The sequence below is a fragment of the Stegostoma tigrinum genome, chromosome 3 (genome assembly GCF_030684315.1).
Source record: "Stegostoma tigrinum isolate sSteTig4 chromosome 3, sSteTig4.hap1, whole genome shotgun sequence".
NCBI lineage: Eukaryota > Metazoa > Chordata > Chondrichthyes > Orectolobiformes > Stegostomatidae > Stegostoma > Stegostoma tigrinum.
In genome coordinates this window covers 104513428-104533804 of record NC_081356.1, presented here as the reverse complement: position 1 = coordinate 104533804, position 20377 = coordinate 104513428, and the positions used below count along the sequence as shown (strand labels likewise).

Sequence of the window (20377 nt, the reverse complement as noted above, 5' to 3'; positions counted from 1 at the left end):
AGGAGGCAAGAGGTAATCGCGAGGAGTGCGTTCGCAGCCACGAGAGGGTGATCGCGTGCAGCGACTGTTATCGTGCTGAGCGGTTTTATCAAGTGACCTGGAATGGAGGGTAGGGGAGACACTGCCGAGTGACAGGAGCTTGGGACAGGTAAGATCCCGATTCCGCAACTGAATTCCTACAGTGTGGAAGCAGGGCATTCGGCTCTTCGAAAAGCATCCCACCCCACCCCAATTCCTGCACTTTCCGTGGCTAATCCACTAAACCTGCACACCCTCTGGGTTTTGGGGTGGAGGGGCTAGGGGTCCTCCCGGGCAGGGAGGGTCAGAAGATCTTGTGTCGGGGCGTTAGCGGTCTGAGTGTCTCTGGGTAAGGGGTGTCAGAAGGTTTCAGAGTAAAGTGGTCAGAGATCCCTCGGAGTGGGGCGTGTGGGAGGGTTTCAGGGGTGGGAGCAGAAGGCCCTGGGTGTCTCGATAAGGGTCTTCAGGATCATTTTGATTATTACTGGTATAGCTGTTCACAAAAGCAACAACTTGAGTAAGTCTGAGAAAACAAGGTTTAGAGCTGGATGAACGCAGCAGGTCAAGCAGCGTCAGAGAAGCAGGAAAGCTGATGTTTCGGGCCTAGACCCTTCTTCAGAAATGGGGGAGGGGAAGGGCGTTCTGAAATAAATAGGGAGGGGGGGGGAGATGGACAGAGGAGAAGATAGGTGAAGAGGAGACCCGTCAAAGAGGCGGGGATGGAGCATGTAAAGGTGAGTGTAGGTGGGGAGTTAGGGAGGGGACAGGTCAAGGAGGCAGGATGAGGTCAGCATGTAGGAAATGTGGGTGGGGCTTGAAGTGGGAGGAGGGACTGGGAAAACCTCAGTGGGTCTCTCTCCCACTGCAACACTCTCGTAATCTCTTCAGCCTTGAAACTGCTCGACCATGTCCTGAAGCAAACCAGGTACTACTCGCACTTCCTACAAACAGGGAAGGAGGGGGTGACCATGAGTACCTGCATGGGCCCCAACTATCCCTGGCTCTTTGTAGGTTACATGGAACAATCCCTCTTCTGTAGCTACACTGGCCCTATACCCCCCCCTTTCTTTGTTAAATTAATACTGTATCGACGTTGCCTTGTGCCCCCACAAGGAGCTTGAACAGTTCATCTACTTCACCAACACCTTCCACCCCAACCATAATTTCACCTGGACCATCTCTAATATCTTTGTCTCCTTCTTCGACCTCTCTCTTCCATCTCTGGCAACCACCTATAAACCGATATCCATTTCAAGCCCACTGACTCCCACGGCTACCTAGAATACACCTCCTCCTACCCACCTTCCTGCAAAAATACCAAGCCCTATTTCCAATTCCTTCGCCTTGGTCGCATCTGATCTCAGGATGAGATATTCCACTCCCAGACATCTCAGATGTCCTTGTTTTTCAAGGACCATAACACCCCCCCAGTGGTTGAGAACGCTCTTGACCCTGTCTCCCACATTTCCCGCAACTCATCTCTCACACCCGCTCCTTGCAATAACAACCAAACCAGAATCCCCCTCGTCGTCACATACCACCCCACCAATCTCCGGATCCAATGCATGTTCCTCCGACACTTCCACCATTTGCAATCCGGCCCCACCACCAAAGACATTTTCCCTCCCCACCTTTAACTGCTTTCTGGAGGGACCACTCTCTCCGTGATTCCCTTGTCTGCCCCACACTCCCCTCCAGCCCCACCACACCCGACACTTTTCCCTGCAACCGCAGGAAGTGCTACACTTTCCCTACACCTCCCCCCTCACCCCCACCCCAGGCCCCAAGATGACTTTCCATGTTAAGCAGATGTTCACCTGCACACCTGCTAATGTGGTATACTGCATCCGCTATTCCCGTTGTGGCCTCCTCTACATCGGGGAAACCAAGCAGAGGCCTGGGGACTGCTTTGTAGAACACCTACGCCCGGTTCGCACTAAGCAACTGCACCGCCCAGTCGTGAACCAGTTCAACTCCCCCTCCCATTCCTCAGATGACATGTCCATCCTGGGTCTCCTGCAGTGCCACAACCATGCAACCTGAAGGCAACTCATATTCTGCTTGGGAACCCTGCAGCCCAGTGGTATCATGTGGACTTCACAAGCTTTAAAATCACCCAATCACCTTAAAATTATTCCCCCTCGGAGCAGTCATTTCTGCCCTGGGAAGAAGTCTCTGACTATCTACTCTGTCGATACCTCTCATTGTCTTGTAAACCTCTATCAATTCACCTGTCATCCTTCTTCCCTCCAATGAAAAAAGCCCTAGCTTCCTCAACCTTTCCTCATAAGGCCTGCCCTCCAGTCCAGGCAGCATCCTGGTAAATCTCCTCTGCAACCTCTGTAAAGCTTCCACATCTTTCCGAGATTGAGATGACCAGAACTGAACACCATATTCCAAGTGATAATGGCAACTGCAGATGCTGGAGAATCCAAGATAACAAAGTGTGAAGCTGGACAAACACAGCAGGACAAGCAGCATCTCAGGAGCACAAAAGCTGATGTTTCGGGCCTAGAACCTTCATCAGACCCTCTGATGAAGGGTCTAGGCCCGAAACGTCAGCTTTTGTGCTCCTGAGATGCGGCTTGGCCTGCTGTGTTCATCCAGCTTCACACTTTGTTACAATATTCCAAGTGTGGTCTAACCAGGGTTTTACAGAACTGCAGCATAACCTCATGGCTCTTAAACTCAGTTCCCCTGCCAGCGAAAGCCAACACACCATTTGCCTTCCTTACACCCCTATCAACTTGGGTAGCAACTTTGAGGGATCTGTACAGTTTCAACATGACATCCCAACTCCTGTACTCAAAGGTCTAAGCAATGAAGGCAAGTTTGCTAATTGCCGCCTTAAGCATCCTGTCTACCTGAGATGTAAACGTCAAAGAATTATGCACCTGAACCCCTAGGCCTTTGTCCTACTACACAACCCAGGGCCTTAACATCAATTGTAAACATCCTGTCCTTGTTTGTGTTACCAAAATGCAATATCTCTCATTCATCCAAATTAAACTCCACCTGTCATTTCTGGGTATATTTGTGATGATTTGTCTGTGGAGTGGTTGTTCAGCATTTTCCATTCAAGAGGAGAAATTTGAAAAATATTGAACGAAATCTTTAGAAACTGACAAAAGTCTCACTACATTCAATGTGAAGTGTGACCTCTTCCCAAACAATTTGCTCCAAATCCCAAAATTCAATGTTCTGATTTTGTAAGTCTGCACTAAATGTGCATTAGCTAATGAGTGTGTTTTGCTCTTCCAGATTCCTTTTGAACGTAGATTGTGACTAATAACAGAGAGGAAAATGAGTCGATTTATGATGGAACTACCACTAATGGGGATTCTTTCATCCAGTGGACATCATATGGTGAAGATTAATATTTTAAATTGACATTACTTTTCTAATTGTATGTATGCTAGCGAGTTTTGAAAAGATTTGTAGCTCAGGTTGAGGTTCTAGATGTGAGTTTGCTCGCTGAGCTGGAAGGTTAGTTTTCAGACCTTTCGTCAACATTCTAGGTAACATCATCACTGAGCCTCCAATGAAGCACTGATGTCATGTCCCGCTTTCTATTTATCTGTTTAGGTTTCCTTGGGTTGGTGATGTCATTTCCTATTCTTTTTCTCAGAGGATGGTAGATTGATTTGGAGCCAATGTGTTTGTTGATGGAATTCCGGTTGGAATGCCATGCTTCTGGGAATTCTCGTGCGTGTCTCTGTTTGGCTTGTCCTAGGATGAATGTGTTGTCCCAATCAAAGTGGTGTCCTTCCTCATCTGTATGTAAGGATACAAGTGTTAGTGGGTCATGTCGTTTTGTGGCTAGTTGATGTTCATGTATCCTGGTGGCTAACTTTCTGCCTGTTTGTCCAATGTAGTGTTTGTCACAGTTCTTGCAAGGTATTTTGTAGATGACGTTCGTTTTGCTTGTTGTCTGTATGGGGTCTTTTAAGTTCATTAGCTGCTGTTTTAGTGCGTTGGTGGGTTTGTGGGCTACCCTGATGCCAAGAGGTCCGAGTAGTCTGGCAGTCATTTCGGAAATGTCTTTGATGTAGGGGAGAGTGGTTATGGTTTCTGGGCCCGTTTTGTCTGTTTGTTTGGGTTTGTTGCTGAGAAATCGGCGGACTGTGTTCATAGGATACCCATTCTTTTTGAATACGCTGTATAGATGATTTTCTTCTGTTGTTCGTAGTTCCTCTGTGCTGCAGTGTGTGGTGGCTCGTTGGAATAATGTTCTAATGCAGCTTCGTTTGTGGGTGTTGGGATGGTTGCTCCTGTAGTTCAGTATTTGGTCCGTATGTGCTGTTTTCCTGTAGACGCTGGTTTGAAGTTCCCCATTGACTGTTCGCTCTACTGTGACATCTAGGAATGGCAGTTTGTTGTTGTTTTCCTCCTCTTTTGTGAACAGACAAACCAACGGTACACCCATGGGATCTCCGATATCAGGGTTCTTAGCAGAGGCAGTAATGCAGAGACTCGAACAAACAGCTCTGCCAATCATCCAACCCAAACTTTGGGTCCGCTATGTGGATGACACCTTTGTCATCACTAAACAAAACAAATTAGAGGAAACCTTCAAGACCATCAATAATGCCCTTACTGGCATAACATTCACAAAAGAGGAGGAAAACAACAACAAACTGCCATTCCTAGATGTCACAGTAGAGCGAACAGTCAATGGGGAACTTCAAACCAGCGTCTACATGATGCCTGGGCAATTTTAACCCCTGGGCTTTAACTGAAACTGTTTGTACTGATTCCTGACTGAAGCTAACAGGGTTGACAACAAAGCTTGAAATCTTGACTTGCCTTTTGAAGCATCTGTCTGTGGTCAATGAATTTCACATACTGTGTTCTGACTAGGTTATGATTAGGGGTTGTTGATCAGGTCCCAGCATCAGATGTCTTCGACATGATGACACCCATGATGTACAATTGGAAATACCAATGTAGTTTAAAGAAACAAGTTTAAAAATCGTTGAAGTGAAATGTCTTTAAATGTATTAAGTGAGGACTACCAGTATACAAAAAGCTTATTCAGTTTGCTGTAGCTTTGCACCTCCTCAATGAGAGTTATGTGCTATTTCAATCTTTTTAAATTTACATTTCCTTTAGCATTGAAATATTCTGCTAACGCCTTGATGATTACAATCATAATTTAATTGGAAATGACCGAATACAAAGCAACCTTTCAATCATCATCTTTGGAATGTTAAAACAAGCTCTGATGGAAATTCAAATTTTATAAATATGTTTAGCTGGGGAAATTAGTTACTATGAAACAATGATTCTGTAACTTGCATTGGTTAACTGATTGTTCTCTACTTACAGTGCCTTCTGCGCTGCTGGTTCAGGGTCGCTCATACCAGCAGAAGAAACGTAAAAAGCATTTTTGTAAGGAGGTACAGCTCTCTTCCGGGTAAGTTAATACACACTTGCCACAGAGTAAAAGGGAATGGCACAGGCATTGTTTGGTCACAAGACAATTTGGACGGAGAAAGGCCTTTTGTCTATCTGATTTTCCCAGACCAGCAATTATAACTAATTCCAGTACAGAACATAGCTGCTTATTAAGTTAGCTCTTGGCCTTAATCAGGTTGGTTAGCAACCAGTTTCAGCAGGTGGGCATCCTTTAAACAAGGGATACTTTCCGATTGTGACAAAAATAGGATTTTTTGCCTTTTTATTTCTATATTGCATGTATAATTGGTAAGATGCTGAAAAATGCAGAGCAATCGAAGGACCTTGGTCTCAGGTCACAATAGTTCTAATCACCAAATTACAAGAATGATTTTACTGCAGAGGGCAGAGAGGAGATTTTTGAGGATGTTGCCAAGCAATGTGGTTAGTAGTCCTGCATCTCAGCAGCGAGGTTTGATACCACACTTGGGTGACTGTCTGTGTGGAGTTTGCATGTTAAACCTATGTTTGCATGGGTTTCCACCAGGTATACTGGTGTCCTCCCACAGTCCAAAAATGTTAGATGGATCGGCCATGTTAAATTGCAGTAGTGTTGAGCAGGTTGGACTAGCCCAGATAAATGCGAGGTTACAGGGATAGTGTGGAGGGTTGGATCTGGGTGAGATGCTGTTTAGAGGGTTGGTGCAGACCAAATGGGCCAGATGGTCTCTTTCTGCACTGTAGGGATTCTATGAATAGAAAAATTTAGCCATGAGAAAAAAATCAGACAGGCTGTCATTGTTTTCTTTGGAATGAAGAAGACTGAGAGGGCCTTTAATTGAAGCAAATAAAATTATGAGGGGCTGTGAGTAAATAAAAAGGACCTTTATCTCTTAGTTGAAAGATCAATAACCAGGAGGTTATTAATATTAATTTAAAGCAATTGGTCAAAGGCTTAAAAAGGTGTTGAGAATTGTTTCACCGGAGGGTCATTGGAATTGCAATCTCACCACCTGAGTGTTAGAGGCAGAAACAATCTCACTGCATTTAAAAAGTAATTGTGTATGGAGTTGAAGTAGCCTACAGAACAACTGATAGAAAATGGAATTAGTTTGGATAGCTCTTTAATGACCAATGCAACCAGAATGGGCTGAGTGCTTCCTTCTATCCTATCAATTTCCTATCTTTCTTTTATTAATGCAGCAGAGTTTTACAGCACAGCGGGAGGTCATCTGCTGGTTTAACAATTTGAAAATTTATTTCTGTAAATTTTTTTACTTTGAATAATCAATTTGAGTTGCATACATTTGTCAGTAAGTTCCACGAGTTTGGGCATGATTTATTTCCTCGCTGAAGTTGGCAAGGATAATGGTGGAAAGGAAAGATAATTAAGCAGGTTGGCCATAGGTAGATTTTTGTCCCCTTCTTTTCTTCCCCCACCACCTCAAGACAACTACCACCATGAAATATCAGCATCTAAGTCCTGTGCGAGAAAGTCCATAGGCAACCATTTTTACTTACCATCAATGAAGCCCTTTAAATGGTTATTTAAATGACTCTTAAGGTCCTCAAAGGTGCCACCAATCTAATTACCTGCTTACCTGACAGACAAGAAAAGTAATTGCTTTCCCAATAAGAACCTTGTTTGGAGGAGATGATGGCAGCAAATTTCCATCTACCCCAATCTGGGGTCAGTTCGGGGCATGGATGGGAATGCAGTGGATTGGCTGCAAGAAATGAACTCCCTGCCTTGCAAATTTTCAATAGTCTACCTTTCCTAATAGGGTGAATGGTGAAGCTGCCATTTTGAACTTGTCAAAGATATTTAACTTTTTCCTTAAGATCTAATGTTGACCAGTGATAATGCAAACATATGAATTCTGATTTCCATTGCATTATAGGTGATATTAAGTCATTGCGAACCATTATCAGTCCGGACATCTCGAGGTAAGTCACTCAATCAGCAGTGGATATGTTAGCTAATATAATGGCAAATTGCTATAGATGCTGGAAACCTGAAACAAGTGATGAGGGAGTGGAGAAACTGTGCAGACCTGGCAATATCTCAGGAGAGAGAAATATTTTGAGTTTAGAATCCAGAAGGGGTTTTGGTTTCTTTACTATAGGTCAAAGGGCTGTAGAAGCTCAGAATTTGAACAGGTTTAAAGTAGAGGTTGATACATTTTTGATTATCAATGGTGTAAAGTGTTATGGATACTATAGCTAAAAGGCATTGGAGTGTTTCATCTGTCATAATTGTATTAAATGGTGGATCAGCCTCAACAGGCTGAATGGCCTATTCTTAAGTTCGTATTACAGTAGTTAATGTATTTGCCTCTATAATTAAGAGCAACATTATTTATTAATAGGGAGCTGAGCTTTCCTTGTAGATTATGTTTTTCAGCTGTTTGCTCATGGGTGCTATTTATCCCTTGCACAACGTTGTGAAATATATATCTCTTTCTGCCAATTTTAATTGTTACCCTGTTTGGATTCTCACTGGCCTTAATAAGAATTCTTCAAGTTTCTGAAGGCAGTGGTGTTTTGAGACTCCATGCATTTACTTCTAATATGTGTTAAGTTCCAGGTTTGTTTGCAACTTGTTCATTGCTCTGTCATTCAGATCTCCCGAAGAAAACAATATTTTCATTAATTGATTGAGCATGATTAAATCAATTTCAATCGGTGACATTTGTCACCCATAATTTTTAAAATTAAGATAAAATAGCATAGTTTATCCTTTTATTCAGAAAGTAAATCTATATTAGCAGAATACGGAACATCGGGATCATGGCTCATATCGATGCAGGAAAAACTACAACCACGGAGAGAATGCTTTATTATGCAGGATACACCAGGGCAATTGGAGGTAAGGATATAATTGTTTACCTGATGAAGTCTCTTCTCATTACAATACAATCTAATGCATACTTTGAAAAATTAAGTGAAGGTAAACAATATGAATCTTTTGTCAAGGAAGTATAGAATCTGCAATATCTGCTGAATATCCTGTTGACATACAAATTGTGTGAGGAGACTCATTCTCTACTAACATCTGTCGACAGCATCTCCCTTTCAGTAGTATGGTTAAGTTCATAGAGCCAATAAAATTGAAATATGGGCATGATCTGTCAAGCATGGCAGAGTGTACTATAATTGTAGGAAGTTTGAATAAACACTTCATGAAATCTCGTACATAATTTCACATGACATATGCTGGAGTGTTTCTTGCATGAGGAGAGACTGCGTTGCCTCCGCCTGTATTCACTTGAGTTTAGTTGAAATGAAATGGAATCTCATTGAAACATCTACAACTCCAGTGGACAAATGCAAAAATGATGTTTCCCCTGGCTGTGGTTCCAGAATAAGAGACCACAGTCTCAGGAAATGTAGTAAGCCATTTGAACTGAGATGAGGAGAAATATTTTCACTCAGTGGGTTATGAACTGGGGGAACTCTACCACAGAAGGCTGTGGATTCACTGAATGTATTTAAGGAAAAAAAAGACCTACAGATTCAGGGTATCATAGGATATGAGAAGAATACAGGAAGTGGAGGATCAGCCATGATCACATTGAATGGCAGAGTTGGTTTGATCAGCTGAATTGCCAACTCCTGTTTTTTGTGTAATTGTGATTTGGTCTTCATCACTGCAAAATCCTTCTGAATATGGCATTTTCATGCAGTAGAACCATCCCAGTCTGGAATTCTCTGTATTAAGTGTATCCTCAGTGATATGTAGTAAACTTATACCTGAGACCATCTGGTGATGTGGGGATGTCAATGGAGAGGGTTCAGAGGAGGTTTACCAGGATGCTGCCTGGACTGGAGGGCTTATCTTATGAAGAGAGGTTGACTGAGCTCGGTCTTTTTTCATTGGAGAAAAGGAGGAGGAGAGGGGACCTAATTGAGGTATAAAGATAATGAGAGGCGTAGATAGAGTTGATAGCCAGAGACTATTTCCCAGGGCAGAAATGGCTAGCACGAGGGGTCATAGTTTTAAGCTGGTTGGTGGAAAGTATAGAGGGGATGTCAGAGGCAGGTTCTTTACGCAGAGAGTTGTGAGAGCATGGAATGCGTTGCCAGCAGCAGTTGTGGAAGCAAGGTCATTGGGGTCATTTAAGAGACTGCTGGACATGTATATGGTCACAGAAATTTGAGGGTGCATACATGAGGATCAATGGTCGGCACAACATTGTGGGCTGAAGGGCCTGTTCTGTGCTGTACTGTTCTATGTTCTATGTAACTTTAAAAAAAATCACTGAATCTTCTATTTCTTATTTAGATGTTGATGATGGAGACACTGTGACTGATTTTATGGCACAGGAACGTGAGCGTGGAATCACCATCCAGTCAGCTGCTGTCACTTTTGACTGGAAAAACCATCGGGTCAATTTAATAGATACACCAGGTAGGCAATCACAAGCTGGGATGTTAAACCAGATGTGACTGAATCGCTAGTTCCAAAAGAGAAATTTTGTGTAGCGTAATGGTCAGTTTTTCAAAATACTTGTCGTTGTCATTAAGATTATTTTAAATAGATGCAAATATTGCATTTTTGTCACTTTTCAAATACACACCCAATTGAGGCACAATTCTTATCTAACATTTAACTCGCTGCCAAATCTTTTCCAGGCATGCCCACCTTGAAGAAGTTCTGCTCCTCTCTCCGCAACTCCTTTGTCTGTCCAACTGTCTTTCTCTCTCTTCGGGCTCTATCCTATCGTTTACTCCCAAGCCGCACCCACCTCCCTATTTTCCCAGCCACTATCAGTTCTGAGGAAGGGTCACTGGACCTGAAACGTTAACTCTGTTTTCTCCTTCACAAAAGCTACATTTTATTGTTTTTCAGAATATTGTGAACCTCACAACTTTTAATTCAGACACGTTTTCCATATTTTAATTTCTTACTAAACAGTTTTGAAATACCAACTTTTTAAGATATGATGTAGTTTTTTTAAATCTGAAGCAAACTGAACAAAATAAACTGTTCAACTGTAAGTATTTATGCAGCCGAATATGCTCCTGAAAGAAACAGTACTTGTAAGATAGAATTGTAGTTTTGTGTGGAATTGTTACAGGGACACCGCCTTTAGGAGACTTCCAGAAATTACTTTTTGGGGGGAAAGGGTAGAAGAGAAGTTGAAATAAAGCAAAGTTAACAAGGTGTAAAGCTGGATGAACACAGCAGGCCAAGCAGCATCAGTGGAACAGGAAAGCTGATGTTTCGGGTCTGGATCCTTCTTCAGAAATAAAGCAGAGGACTGTTGATGTTGGGCTTGCTGAGTTTCTCCACTAATTTCTGTTTTTGTAGGAGAGGTAGGTGCTATATATGTGGATCTGAGAAATATTAACTCATTGATATTAAAATGAAACCTACTTCAATGTGTCACTGTGGCATACTTCAACAGTGACTATGCTTCATGATGTACCTCACTGTGGAGCATTTCAAGATGACCTGCAATTTTGAAAGGTGATGTAGAAATTCAGGGCACAATAACAATTCTCTGACATGCTTGCTGTTTATAAATGTTTGAACTGAAGGGGCATTTGAAGAATCATTGTTAGTATAGGATGGGATGCAAGAAGTAATAGCAAGAAATGATCTAGGTTCAGAAGATGTAGAAGCATTGTGGGTTGTGGTAAGAAATAAAAAGGTGATGAAATCATTGATAGCAATAGTCTGTAAGCCTCCTAATAGTAGTTATATGGTGGGATAGAGAATAAATCTGGAGATGAGTGCATTAAAAAAGGCAGTACTTTAATCATGTGTGACTTCAATCTTCTTGTAGATTGGGATAGTCAGACTGGCCATGGTACCCTTGAGAAATATTTCATAGATTATATTCGGGACAGTTTCCAAGAACAATATGTTGTGGATCCAACTGGAATCAGGCTATTTTGGATTGGATGATCTGTAATGAGGCAGGTTTAATAAATGATGTTAGAGTAAATCGTCTGCCAGGAAACAGTGACTATAACATTATATGGTATGCTTGGATTTTCAGAAAGCATTTTACAAAGTATCACACATTAGCCCTCTTAATAAAATAAGCGTTGTGGCTTTGCAAGTAGTATACTAGCATGGATAGAAGATTGACTGATTAATAGAAAACTGAGTTGAGTTAGGGGAGACATGTTCAGGATGGCAACCTATAACTAGTGGTGTATCATGGGGAACAGTACTGGAGCCATTATTTACACTATATATATTCATGACTTGAATAGAAAATAAATATTCTATAAAACAAGGTTTGTGGAATGCGCAAAAATGGGAGTGAAGGCAAGTGGTGAGAATAGCACAAAGCAGGAAATAGACAGGTTAAGTGAGTGGGTAAAAATGCGGGAGACAGAATATAATGTGGGGAAATGTGAGGTTATGCACTTTGGCAGGAAGAATAGAGGAGCTTACTATTATTTAAATGGAGAAAAACTGCAGAAATCTACAAAACTGAGGGATTTGGGAGCCTTTGTCTGTGAATCAATAAAAAGTTAGAATATAATTTCAGTTGTTAATAGGGAAGGCAAATGGACTGATGGCCATTTATATTAAAGGGAATGAAATATTAAAGTAGGGAGGTTTTACTAAAGGCATTATTTAGACCACAGCTGGAATACTGGAAACAGTTTTGGACCCCTTAACTAGGGAATCTTATGCAGGCATTGGAGGCAGTCCTGAGAATGTTCATGAGGCTGAAACCAGATATGGAGGGGCTGTTTTATGCGGTTTGATTAGGTTTCATCACTACTTGTTAGAATTTTGAAAAATGAGAGCTGAACTTGTTGAAACATAAGAATCTTAAGAAATTTGAAAAGGTAGATGCAGAAAAGTTGGCAGAGTTTAGAACTAGAGGGCATAGTCTCAGAATAAGGTGTTGCACTTTTAAGACAGATTGCGAGGAATTTCTTTTCTGAGGATAGTGAATCAGTGGAATTCTTTACCAAAGAGGCCTGTAGGGTCAGAAGGCAGTCAGTAGGGCAATCTTGGGTTATTGGGTTAAGGCAGGAAAATAGAATTGTGGACTATTAGATCAGTCATGATCTTACTGAATTTCAGGAAACCCGATGGGCTGAATGGACTCCATCTACTCCTGTAATGGTCTTATGGTCTAACTTGTATACGATTATACGGCATTTCATTTGCCCTTCTCCCACTCCATGTCAGATAGGTCTCTTATGCTCAGTGAATCATGCCCTATGCACATTAATTAAACACTACTTTAATAAATCTTGCACCTTGTCAGGTCATGTGGATTTCACGATTGAGGTTGAACGCTCTCTACGTGTACTAGATGGAGCAGTGGCAGTATTTGATGCTTCAGCTGGTGTAGAGGTGAGTAGGATTTTCTTAATGCAAATGTCATCAAAAGCATGCCCTTCTAAAATAAGAGATAATGGGAACTGCAGATGCTGGAGAATCCAAGATAACAAAGTGTGAAGCTGGATGAACACAGCAGGAAGATGCTGCTGTGTTCATCCAGTTTCACCCTTCTAAAATAACTTCTCTTCAGTAGCTGACTCCTTGTTTGTGTTCATTTTCAGTCTTGAAAGCACATGTTACTTCTCCTTCCATGGAGATGGCAAGTTTGCCAAAATGAACACCCTTAAAGTTGACTAGTGAAGTCAGCAGATTATTTCACTGGAAACAAATTCAACTCTGCTCAATAGTCGGGCAATTGCATTTACTTACCAGGAGGGGTGAACAGGTAACATTCAGGTTATCCCAGGGTATTCAAGGTAATTAAAAAAAGACTTGCCATGATTAAGATTCACTAACTGAGCATCGTGCAGCTATCAAACTTGATTTACTTATTTGTTGGTATAGTTTCATCTCTGGAATAAGCTTAGGTTTCTGGCTTGAGTCACTGGCATATTTGTGACACAGATTTATGTGGGTAGCCTGTTCAGACAGGTTGTCACACTGCAGCTTAAAGACCTGGAAACAAAAGGAGAATGGGCAAGCAATACACAGGTGGTGCAGGAATCCCCCGGATCCCACACTTAAATCAGTTCTCAGTTTTGGAAGCTGATAAGGGCACGCTCATTCCTCCATAGAGTGCCATCAGAACCATATTTGTGGTACCATCAGCGACTTGGCTGTATAGAAGGGGAGAAAAAAGAAAGGGAGAGCAATAGTTGTAGGAAATTGTTAGAACACATGGGCATTTCTGTGACCATAGGTGTAACTTCAGTATGGTATGTTGGTCCCTTGTGTCAGGATCACAGAGTAATTGTAAGATATTCTGCTAGATGAGCCAGAAGTCTTAGTCCTCATTGGTATCAAAACTTGTGCAGCAATGGGGATGTGGTTTTGCAACATAACTTAGGGAGTTAGATAGAAAATTGGCAAGTAAGTCTCATGTGCAAGCGAGTACAGAAATAGGAGGCTGAGGCAGATGAATTTGTGGTTGGAAAAATAGTGCCGCAGTGATAACCTTAGATTTCTGAGACATTGCCATTTCCCCGGAGACAGTCTCAATGTACAAACTGGATGGGTTGCACCTGGATAGACCTGGAGTTGAGATCCTTCCAGGATATTTTGCTACTACTTTTGGCATGGCTTTAAATGAAGTTGGCAGTGGTGTTGGGACCAAGAGAGAATAATAAAGAGTACCAGGGTTCATAAAATACTTGGAGAGGACCATGGAGAATAGTAAGTTTAATAGGTAAAGTTGGAGTAAGGGAGAAAGAAATGAAGTCTAAATCAAGGTTACACTGCATGTGTGTGAATGCATGGAGTTGAGGGAAAAATCAGCCATGATTATATTGAGCTGTTGAAGGATTGTCTGTGTACACCTGCTCCTGTTTCTTATGTTGTTAACTACCAGCCATTGCCATCAGCTAAATTTGGGAAGTTTCTGATTTGAACACCATCCCACAAGGGCTAAATTTTTCCACAGGCTTGGTTGCAGTTAATTGGCTCAAATGCCAAGCTGATTTTATTTGCATAGCCTTAACGGATATGTGTCTGTGTTCCCATAGGCATTCTATTGGGCAACTGATTGCTCAATGTTTAAAATTGCTCAAGAAAACACATTTTTGTAATGTGTCGTTGTTATAAGCGGACCCAAGAAAAGCTACTTTAACTGATAAATCTCTTCAAACTTGGCTATTAATCAAAATAAATAGTGAATAAAATTTATTTGTTGTTGCAGTATTAAGTTTGTTTGGGTTTTTGAGTTCCTTAGGTTCCAAAACTAAAGAACATAAAATAAACAGGAGCAGGAGTTGGCCATCTAGCCCACTGAGCCTGAATCACCATTCTGTAAGATCGTGACTGATCTGTAGTTGGCTTCCCCTTCTATGTCAGTTCCCCGTAGCCCTCACCACCTCAATTTCAAAAACTGATCTATCTTCTCTTTTAAATGCTTGCAGTAGTTTAGCATCCTAAATTTTCTAGGGTAGAGAATTGTATAAACTAACTACCCTTTGTGGAAGAAATTCCATTGCCTGTGACTTCTCAATAAGTATCCGCTTATTCTGTACCTGTTTCGTCTTTTGAGACAATCCCACTAGAGGAAACATCTTCTTGATATCTGCCCTATCAAACTTGTAGGTCTCAATAAGAGTACCCCTCATTCTTCTAATCTTGAATAAAAGCCTAAATCTTGATAAGTCAACCTATTCATCCTCAAGCATCAGCCTAGTGAATTTGTTTTGAGCTGCCTCAATGCCAACATATCTTTTCTTAACTGCAGGAAACAAAACTGTATACAGTATAGCTAGGATAACAAGATGATGAACGCAGCAGGCCAAGCAGCATCAGAGGTGCAGGAAAGCTGACGTTTCGGGCCTAGACCCTTCTTCAGAAAAGCTTCAGTATAGCTGGAGTGACCTCACTTACATTCTATACAATTGTAACAGGTTTCCCAATTTTTAATCTCTAATTCCTTAACAATGAAGGTCACTTTATCATCTTTAGTACTCGCTGTTCCCTTTTAACTAACCTTTTTGTGTTATATGCACAGGAACACCCAGAGCCCTCCACTCTGAAAATTCTGGAGTCTCTCTATTTAAATAATAGTTGCCTTTTAATTTTTCTGATCAACTTGCATGACCTCATGTGCTTCCATTAAACGCCATGTACCAAGTTTTTGCCCTCTCACTGCACTTATCTATATCATGTTGCAGATACTTTTGTTCCCTCATTACAATGTGCCGGCCCACCTATTTTTATATTGTCAGCAAATTTAGATATATTAAACTCTGTCCCCTTTTCTATGTCATGAATGTAGTAAAAAACAGTAAATAGTTGAGGACTTAGGACTGATCCTTGTGCCAATTCGCTAATTATGTTTTTCCAACCTGAAAACAACCCATTAATCTTGACATGAAACAATGTACTGCAGATGCCTAGTTCAGTTTAGGAAACCTGATCGGCATGGATGAATTGGGCCAAATTGTCTGTTTCTGTGCTGTATGACTCTGTTTCCCCACAGATGCTGCCAGAGCTGCTGAGTTTCACCAGCAATTTCTGTTTTTGTTTCATTAATCTTGACTGTCTCCTGCGTGTTTACGAATTCTTTCTTGCACAATAATCTTTTATATGGAACCTTATCAAATGCCTTCTAGAAATCAAAATGCTCCACATCTATCAGTTTCCCTTTATCAACTCTGCTTGTCATTTCCTCAAAGAACTCCACTGAAGTTGTCAAACATGAATTGCTGTTCTTAAAGCTGTGTTGACTCTGTTTGATGATGTTAAGCTTTTCTTAGTGTCCTGCTATTTCTTCTTTTATAATGGACTCCACCATTTTTCCAACCATAGAAATTAAGCTAACTGGTTTATTGCTTCCTGCTTTCTGACACACTCCCTTCATGGACAGAAGATTCTTGAGTTTGTTGATCTCCAGGAATTCAATGAGCTCTGGAATATTTCAAGTTATGCTTTCACTATTTTGCAGTCATTTCCTTTAAACCTTTGGATGCAGACTGATAGCTTAATTCCCATTTAACAACATTTTCTGTGTGCTTCCCCCTATGTATTTATGAACAAAATATAATTGAGTAAGTATAGCACTTTCCCAGTTTTAAAGAGAACCACAGAAGAAGCCCATTAACCCCCTTCAGATCCATGTCAGCTCCCTGCATGATTGACTCAGATGGCCCCATTTCGTTATAGTCATATAATTATCTTCTACTCAAATGCTTAACCAATTCTCTTTTAAAAGGCACGTTTGAATATGCTTCTGCAACACCCTTGGACTGGGTATCCCCGATCCTAATCACCTGGTCCTTTGAAAGGTTGCCTCACTGTTGCCTCATTTTCCAGTCATTTTAAATCAGTATCTTCTAGTTGACAGAAATAGTTATTCGCTATCTACTCTGTCTAGATCTCTTGTGAATTTGAGTACCTGTATCAAATCTCATTCAGCCTTCTTTAAGGAGAACAAACCTTCTCTAATCTGCACGTGAAACAGAGTTTCTCATCCCTGAAACACACGTGTCATTGTTGCACTGTCGATAATTCATTCACATCTTTTCTGAAGTGTTGGAAACAATCCTGCAGTTGAGGCCATATCACTGTTATTTGAAAGTTTGTATTTTTTCCCTGTATTGAAAAAGCCGAAGATCCCTTTGCCATTTAATCCGTATCTCCACAAGCTTTGCACCTACAATGATTTCTGAAAACCCCTAAGTTTGATTTCCTGCAATATTTTTAGAGATATAACCTTTATTTAAATGACCCATTTCCTCAAACGCTAGCCATTGCAAACAGCAAAATTTAAGAAGTCTTCACACATCTCTACATTAAGTTTCATTTGCCACATTACAGTTGCACGCCTACATCCTCTTGAAACGTACTACTGTTATCCTCATAGTTCACAACACTGCATTTTGTGCCATTTACAACTTTTGAAATTGTGCCTTGTACACCCAAGTGTAATGCGTCAATATCTGTCAGAGAAATAGTGGCCCTAATACCTGGGAAACCCACTGTACACCTTTTCTAAGTTTCAACAAAAAGCTGCTCCTACTGCTTATGTTCGGCTTTGTGTCATGTAGTCAACTTTGTATCTATGCTGCCACGATCCTTTTTATTCAATGGGTTTCAAATTTGCTGGAAAACCTATTTTATGAAAAATCTTTTGGAAATCTGGGTATGCCATATCAACCCTCTTTATTTCATTTTTAAAAATCATTCAAATTAGTTAAATAGAGTTTACCTTTAACTACTGCAAACTAGCTTTCTTTAATAAATTTGCACTTGTCCAAATAATTGTTCATTTGTCCCAGATTATATCAGGTGTACCGGTACAATGTAAGGACAGTCAAAAAGATTGAGGAATTCTTTTTGTCCACATTTCACTCAAACATAGTCTCATAAAGGGTGATATTTCACATTAAGTATGCTGTACCTTAAACTTTTGGTCTTTCCTTAACAAACACTAGTGTTGTTTGTACTTTAGGCGCAAACCTTGACTGTGTGGCGACAAGCGGACAAACATCAAATTCCTCGTATATGCTTCTTAAACAAGATGGATAAACCCAAAGCCAGGTAATAGATTCAACATTCAAAGTAATAAAATGGTGCTTTTTCCTTTTGTTATTTATTTTAGTAAATGAGTGTTTTCCTTCTCCCTATAACACAAATCCTCCAACCCTTGGCAATATCCTTGTAAATTTTATCTGAACCCTTTCAAGTTTTACAATGTCCCTCCTATGGCAGAGAGTCCAGAAATGCACAAAGTACTCCAGCAATGGCCTAATGAATGTCCTTTAACACACTAAATTATTAGTATGTGTTTAAATTTCTCAATAAGTTGGGGAGAGCAAAAGATGCCTAGATTACTATTTTAATTGAGGACTGGAGGATAAAATGAGAATGAGATTAAAGTGGGGGGGGGGGGGGTGGGGGTTTAAACGCCTAGTCAGTTTAACATTAGTAATGGGAAATATATGCAGACATATTACTTTTGATGCAATAAAAATTTACTGAGACATTGCTCAAGAACTAATCTTGATATGGAAGAAGTTTCTCCTCAGATCAGGGTGAAATAGGGGGTAGTTCGGATTATTTTCTCGGTCTCATAGAGACCAGTGGACTGAAGTACAGACCAACATCTCTCTTGACTTCCCTGTTGCCTGCTGAAATTGTGGCAGTTTGTGATCCGTGAATGAGGACACTTAAACTCCTCTGTGCTGCAGCCCGCCTCTGTTTCAATAATATTCAGCTCCTCTATTCCTGCCAAATGTATAATTTGATATTTCTCCACTATATATTCTGCCTACCAAGGTTTTCCCTCCCCATTTAACTTGTCTGTATCCCTTTATCCCTTTACAGACTCTGCACGTCGATCTTTCTGCTTACCTACCCACACATTTTTTGGTGACATTTGCAAATGTGGTGATTGTACATTAAATTCTCTCAGCAGCTCTGTGTCCTCTTAGCCAAACACCTATCCATCCTAATGTACTATCCTAAATACCATGGGCTTATGTTAAGAAGCCTGTCATGGTACCTTTTTGCAAGCCATTTAGAAATTCAGATTTGTGACATTGACTCATTTGCTTTTACCTGTCCCACTTGTTACCTCCTCAAAGAATTATAATAAAATTTTCAGGCATGATTTCCACTCATGATTTCATGCTTACTCTGCTTCATCCTAGAGATATGTAGCACAAAACAGACCCTTTGGTCCAACTTATCCATTCTGACCAGATATCCTAAATAAATCTAGTCCCATTTGGTCCATATCCCTCTTAAACCCTTCCTATTCATATACTTATCCAGATGCCTTTTAAATGTTGTAATTGTGCCAGCTACCACCACTTTCTTTGGCAGCTCAATCCATATGTGCACCACCCTCTACATGAAGAAGTTGTTCCTTAGATCCCTTTTAAATTTTAACCTTCTCACCTTAAACCTGCTTCTTCTAGTTTTGGACTCCCACAGAGGGAAAAGACCTTGTCTATTTACCCTATCCATACCCCGTATGATTTTATAAACATATATAAGATCGCCCCTCAGCTTCTGATGCTCCAGGGAAGATATCTCCAGTCTACTTAGCCTGCCCCTACAAATCAAACCTTTCAACCATTGGCAGCATACTTGTAAATCTTATCTGAACCTTTTCAAGTTTTACAACATCCCCCCCCGTAGCAGAGATAGACCAAAATTGCACATAATATTCCAGCAGTGGCCGAACAAATGCCCTGTACTGTTGCAACATGACCTCTCAACTCTTATACTCAAAAAAGGCAAGCATATCAGATGCTTTTTTAAGGAACTATGAATCTGCACTCCAAGGTCTCTTTGTTCAGCGGCACTCCGAAGGGCCTTACCATGAAGCCTTGCCCTGATTTGCTTTTCCAAAATGCAGCACCTTACATTTATCTAAATTAAACTCTATCTGCCGCTCCTCGGCCCATTGGCCCATCTGATAAAGATCTTGTTATATTCTGAGGTAACTATGTTCACTGTCCACCATGCCTCCAGCTCTGGTGTCATCTGCAAATGTATTAAACATAGCTCCTATCTTCACATCCAAATCATTTATATAAACGATGAAAAGCAGTGAACCCAGCACCAATCCTTGTGGCAGTGAGTTGGTCACAGGCCTCTAGTCTGAAAAACAACCCTCCATCATTACCCTCTGTCTTCTACCTTCGAGCCCAGTCTGTCTCCAAATAGCTTGTTCTCCCTCTCCTCCGTGTGATCTAACCTTGCTATACACTCTAACAAGAGAAACCTTGTCGACTGCCATACTGAAGTCCATATAGTTCATGCTCTGCCCTCATCGATCCACTGTTACTTCAAAAGACTCAATCAAGTTCAGGAGACATGATTTCCTACACACAAAGCTATGTTAACGATCTCTAATCAGACCTTGCCTTTCCAAATACACACAAATTTTGCCTCTCAGGATTCCATCCAACAACTTGCCCACCACCATTATTAGGCTCTCCAGTCTATTATTCCCTGGATTTCCCTTACCACCTTTCTAATATTATATATTTC

The 20377-nt window shown here is 41.0% G+C and overlaps 1 protein-coding gene across 3 annotated transcripts in view; it reads left to right on the top strand.

Moving 5' to 3' along the window:
* The first annotated feature begins 15 nt into the window (after positions 1 to 15).
* Positions 16 to 20377, top strand: part of gfm2 (GTP dependent ribosome recycling factor mitochondrial 2) — a 62779-nt gene continuing 42417 nt past the window's right edge. Inside the window, exons 1-8 of one of the 3 annotated variants that reach the window (XM_048526949.2) lie at positions 16 to 148; positions 3280 to 3384; positions 5347 to 5434; positions 7317 to 7362; positions 8187 to 8284; positions 9701 to 9826; positions 12660 to 12748; positions 17826 to 17914. In XM_048526949.2, the coding sequence (XP_048382906.1) occupies positions 3322 to 3384; positions 5347 to 5434; positions 7317 to 7362; positions 8187 to 8284; positions 9701 to 9826; positions 12660 to 12748; positions 17826 to 17914 (599 nt within the window). In that variant the 5' untranslated portion in view covers positions 16 to 148; positions 3280 to 3321. Of the gene's footprint in view, positions 149 to 3279; positions 3385 to 5346; positions 5435 to 7316; positions 7363 to 8165; positions 8285 to 9700; positions 9827 to 12659; positions 12749 to 17825; positions 17915 to 20377 lie in introns of those variants that run through there. The other 2 variants (XM_048526948.2, XM_048526950.2) reach the window with 2 other exon arrangements.